The sequence below is a fragment of the Aegilops tauschii genome, chromosome 3 (assembly GCF_002575655.3).
Source record: "Aegilops tauschii subsp. strangulata cultivar AL8/78 chromosome 3, Aet v6.0, whole genome shotgun sequence".
Lineage (NCBI taxonomy): Eukaryota > Viridiplantae > Streptophyta > Magnoliopsida > Poales > Poaceae > Aegilops > Aegilops tauschii.
The window spans coordinates 480,283,790-480,289,002 of record NC_053037.3 but is presented as its reverse complement, the minus strand read 5'-3'; the positions used below and the strand labels follow the sequence as shown (position 1 = coordinate 480,289,002).

Genomic DNA, 5,213 nt, shown 5'->3' with positions numbered 1-5,213 from the left:
GACGGACCGGATCCAGGCCTTCACCCAGGCCGAGGTGGAGGCGACGCAGGAGCTGGAGCACGCCGTGTTTGTAAGTTTTCCGTCACGTTCTGCTTTGTGGGGTAGCCCCCGATATTCGGGCCAACTGCGTAGCAGTTAGGTCGAATCTTATCTTGTTGTCTTGTATTGATCGCCGCTTTCTGCAGCAACTGGACTCCTACCGGGTTGGCGTCTTCAACCGGCTCCTTGAGATGCACCGGCGTCTCAAGGAACGCCTCGCCGCCAAGGAGGAGGAGCTCTGTGCCGCGGCAGGTACTTTTCTTGCGTGCTCTTTTAGTGGGGGCACGCTAGAGCACCCACTGGGTGTAGCCCCCGAGATTCGGGCCAACTGCGTAGTAGTTGGGTCGAATCTTACAATACTTTGTTGCTGAGTTCTTCTTCTGCAACTGAGGTGCTAGCTTGGAAGACCCGGCTGTTTCGGGCCGGTTTTCACTATGACCGGCTTGTCGCAGATGTCGGTTGGCTTGGGGCCGAGGCGGAGAGGGCGAGGGCGGAGGCGACGGGAGCCCGACAGGCGCTCGACGGAGCCAACCAGCTGCGTGAGCAGCTGGCGGGCGACAAGAGCCGCCTCGAGGCCGAGGTGGAGCTTCTCAAGGTGGAGGCCGCCAAGGTCGTGGAGGCGCAGCGGGCCCTTGCCGAGGTGGACCAGCAACGCAGCAAGCTGGCCGACGACAAGGGGCAGCTCCGGACTGAGGTGGAGAGCCTGAAGGCGGAGGTGACCGCATCGGAGGAGACCCGGCAGGGGGAGACCCGGCGCCACGAGGAGGCCGTGAAGGCGGCCGAGGACAAGGACGCCGAGCTGAAGGCGGCCCTTGCCAAGGTCGCCGACTTGGAGAAGGCGCTCGAGGAGCGTGACCGCACCATCGCCCGGGAGCGGCGCGGTACGTTGCTCGAAGCGCAGCACCTGGAAGAGTCCTTCTCCAGTAAGTGCTTTCCTTTGGTTTTGCTGTTGCCGGGTTGGGGCCCCGGCTTCCTTCTGACTTGCTTTTCTTCTTGATAGGGGACTTCCCGGAGACGCTCCCGCTGGCGGAGGAGGCCGTCAGCTTCCAGCGAGACCCGCAGGGAGTCGTGGGCTCCGGGACCGACCCGAATGTGGCCTGGACCTTCCCGGAGATCGTGACCGCCGCCCAAGCCCGCCTGCGGGTCCTAAGCAAACAGATGGGGCGGCTTTCTCAGGCCAGCACGGCGATGACGGCGGCCCTCAGGCCGGGTTCCGTTGCGCCGAGCAGCTTCACGCGGCTGGCGCGGTGGTTGGAGGCGGGCTCGGACCTTCTTTACGAGTGGCGGGTCTCAGCTGCTCGTGCCGGCGCCGAGATGGCGCTCAGGTTCGCGATGTCTTGGCATCCTGATCTGTCGTTGGACGCGCTGATGGGCCAGCGAGCCGGCTCGGAAAGCCAGCTGCAGGCAGAGGCCGGCCGGATCGCTGCTCGAGCCAGCTACATCACCGGATTCGCCTTCCATGACGAGTTCCGGCCGGAGCAGGCGGAAGACGGCGGAGTCATGCCAGCCGACGACTACGGCTTGCTCCTGGACGACCCGGGGGGAAGCTCCGAGGAGACGGGAGTCTACCGCGACGCGGGCGCAGGAGGACATCGGTACATCAGCGGACCCGAGAGCTGCATGGGCCTACGACGGGAACGCCTGATTTTCATCTTAGCAAAAAAAATTGTTAGGTAGCAAGTCCACCCACCCACTGGGGGTTTGACTGGGTGTATTGATCTCCGGCCTTACACCTGTTTGCAATGTATAAATTATGTGAATGTTTGCGCTTTCTGCTCTTGGTTTTTCTGAGTTGTTTTCTTGCAATCTTCCCCTTCTGGGCTTCCCCCCTGCGAGTCTGACGGCCGAGGCTCCGGTCCGTGACAAGGGGTTCGGCCTTTGGGGGGAGCGTGTAGTACTTAGACTTTCGAAAACGTTGAGCGCAAGAGAAACACCCACTGGTCCGGCTAGCGGCAACCCGGCAGGGCCAAGTTGGCGAGCAGCCGGTCGTGCGGCAGCATTAAGTGGCGGGGCCGGGTTGAGCAACCTGGCCGTGAGCAGAGACTTCATGGGCGTCTGTACTTTTGCCTTTCGCACTTTGGGACCATTTTCTTGCGACCCCCCTCCTGGGCCTCTCCCCCGCGAGTCTGACGGCCGAGGCTCCGGTCCGTGACAAGGGGTTTAGCTTTTAAAGGGGGGCGCGTAGTACTTAGGTTTTCCGGGACATTGAGTGCGAGCAAAACACCCACTGGGCCGGCTGTTGGCAACCTGGCAAAGCCGTGTTGGCGAGCAGCCGGTCGAGCGGCCGTTTATAGAGTGGCGGGGCCCAGTTGGGTGACCTGGCAACTTTTAACATGGCGCTCCTGGCGCGTTGGCGCTTTTGGCTCCGTGTGCTCGCCAGCCAACAGCCGAAGCCGACTGCGTTGGCTTAAGGCGGAGTGAGGGGCCGTGGCGATCCAACGCGGCAAGAGCCGGCAAGGAAAGCGGTGGGTCGTGGCCAAGCCGTACTCGAGCCGGCGGCCGGGTATATGAAAGTAAAGTGAGAAATGTAGTAGACACAAATAGCTTGGTCAGAAAGGGCAGCTCCCGAGCGTCGTTCCGGGACTCCCTTGTTTTCAGATGATTACAAAAGGTAGCGATACATACATGCTCACAGCTAACTGTAAAACGGGCGGAGTAGCTCCACGTTCCATGGCCGCGTTGTTTCTTCGCCAGCGGTGTCCCTCTTGCGCTTGTTCGACTTGCGGGCGTCGATGAGGTAGTAGGCGTTGCGATCGCACAGGGCCTTGCTGACGATGAAGGGGCCCTCCCATGGGGAGGACAGCTTGTGCTGGCCGGTCTGCTCTTGGACGAGCCGGAGGACGAGGTCTCCCTCTCGGAGTGCGAGGGGCTTGATCTTCTTGCTGTGGTAATGCCTCAGGCCTTGCTGGTAGATGGCTGAGCGACTGAGCGCTAGGAGACGTGCTTCTTCGAGTAGGTCGACACCGTCTTCACGGGCTTCTTTTGCTTCGGCCTCCGTGTACATCACGACGCGCGGTGAGTCGAACTCGATGTCGGTCGGGATGACGGCTTCTGCTCCGTAGATGAGGAAGAAAGGGGTGAACCCGGCCGGCCATTTTGGCATGGTGCAGAGACGCCAGAGGACATCCGGCAGCTCGTTAAGCCAGCTGCCGGGTGAACGGATGAGGGGCTCGATGAGTCGCGGTTTGATGCCGGATAGGATGAGACCGTTGGCCCGCTCGACCTGCCCGTTGGATTGCGGATGTGCGACGGAAGCCAGGTCGAGGCGGATGCCGGAGACGGAGCAGTACTGAGCGAGTGCGCCCTTGGCAAAGTTGGTGCCGTTGCCCGTGATGATGCTGTTCGGTATGCCGTAGCGCACCGCGATGTCCTTGATGAATCGGACGGCCGTTGGCCCGTCCAATTTCTTGATTGGCCTCGCCTCGATCCATTTGGTGAACTTGTCCACCGCCACCAACAGATGCGTCATGCCGCCTTGGGCAGTTTTGAAAGTCCCCACCATGTCGAGTCCCTAGACCGCGAAGGGCCAGGCGATCGGGATGGTGCGGAGCGCCAACACCGACTGGTGGCTGCGCTTGCTGAAGCGCTGGCATCCTTCGCACTTGAGGACGAGCGACTCCGCGTCTTTGAGGGCCGTGGGCCAGTAGAAACCGTGGCGGAAAGCTTTGGCCACCAGGGAACGCGAGGCGGCATGGTGCCCGCATTCGCCCTGGTGTATGTCGAGGAGGATCTCGATGCCCTTGTCCTGCTCGACGCAGCGCTGAAAAACACCCATGGAGCTGCGCTTGACGAGCTCGTTGTTGATGATGCTGTAGGCGGACGCTCGGCGCTGCACTTGCCGGGCTTCGATCTCGTCCATGGGGAGGACCCCATTCTCCATGAACTCCGATATGGGCAGGGCCCAGGATGGTGCCGTGACCACGGCGAAGACGGCCACTAGGGCGGGTTCCGGGCGGCAGCCCCCGAGCCGGGTTCAGTAGCCCCGGGTCGGGGACGACGGTGGCCGGGTCGGCTGGAGCAGTCCCTGGGCCGGGTTAAGGCGCGGCCGGGTCGGCTGGAGCAGCCCCCGGGCCGGGTTGAGGCGCGGCCGGGTCGACTGGAGCAGTCCCCGGGCCGGGTTGAGGTGCGGCCGGGTCGGCTGGGATGTGGATGGACTCGGAATCTGGAGACGGCTTGTGCAGATGCTCGAGGGAGACGCCGGATGGAATGGACTGCCGGGACGAGGCGATCTTGGCGAGCGTGTCAGCTGTCTCGTTTTCTGCACGCGGGACGTGGAGGAACTCGCAGCCCGCGAAGAATCCGGACAACTTCTAGACGAGGAAGCGGTAGCTTGCCATGCTGGAGTCGTGGGCATCCCACTTGCCGGAGCACTGCTGCACCACCAGGTCCGAGTCGCCGAAGCACAGGATTCGCCGGATGCCGAGTTCCTTGGCGAGCCGGAGGCCGTGCACAAGGGCTTCATACTCAGCGACGTTGTTGGAGGCGGCAAAGTGGATCTGCAGTGCATATTTGAGCCGGTTGCCCTTCGGGGAGGACAGCACGCTGCCGGCCCCGAGGCCGAGTCGCATCTTTGAGCCGTCGAAGTGCATGCACCAGTGCGTCGAATCTGGTGGCGGCGGTAGGTACTGGGTCTCGGTCTAGTCGACGAGGAAGTCGGCCAAAGCCTGGGACTTGATCGTGGTGCGGGGCTCGTAGAGGATGGTGTGGCCGGCTGGCTCGAGCGCCCACTTGGCGACCCGGCCAGAGGCATCCCGGCACCCGATTATCTCGCCGAGAGGGGCCGTGCTGACCACAGTGATGGCATGCTCTTGGAAGTATTGCTTCAGCTTCTTGGCGGTGAAGTACACGCCGTAACACATCTTCTGGTGGTGCGGGTAGTTCTGCTTCGAGGCAGAGAGCACCTCGCTCAGGTAGTAGACGGGACGCTGGACGGCTTGGACCTTGTCCTTCTCTGGTCGCTCGACCACCATCACCGTGCTGACCGACCGCGAGGTCGCGGCGACGTAGAGCAACAACGGCTCCTTCTCGGCCGGCGCCGCCAGGACTGGTGCGGTGGAGAGCATGCGCTTGAGATCCCGGAAGGCTTCGTCCGCCTGGTCATTCCACTGGAATGGCGTCATCTTCTTCATCAGCTGATACAGGGGCAGAGCCCTCTCGCCCAGCCGGCTGAGAAA

The 5,213-nt window shown here is 62.6% G+C and overlaps 1 protein-coding gene across 1 annotated transcript; it reads right to left on the bottom strand.

Annotated features, from left to right (window-relative positions):
* Positions 1–3,550: 3,550 nt before the first annotated feature.
* On the bottom strand, positions 3,551–3,919 carry LOC109767562 (uncharacterized). Its single transcript, XM_020326311.1, has one exon. The coding sequence runs from the start codon at positions 3,917–3,919 to the stop codon at positions 3,551–3,553; it is 369 nt and encodes a 122-aa protein (XP_020181900.1).
* Between the last annotated feature and the right edge of the window lie 1,294 nt (positions 3,920–5,213).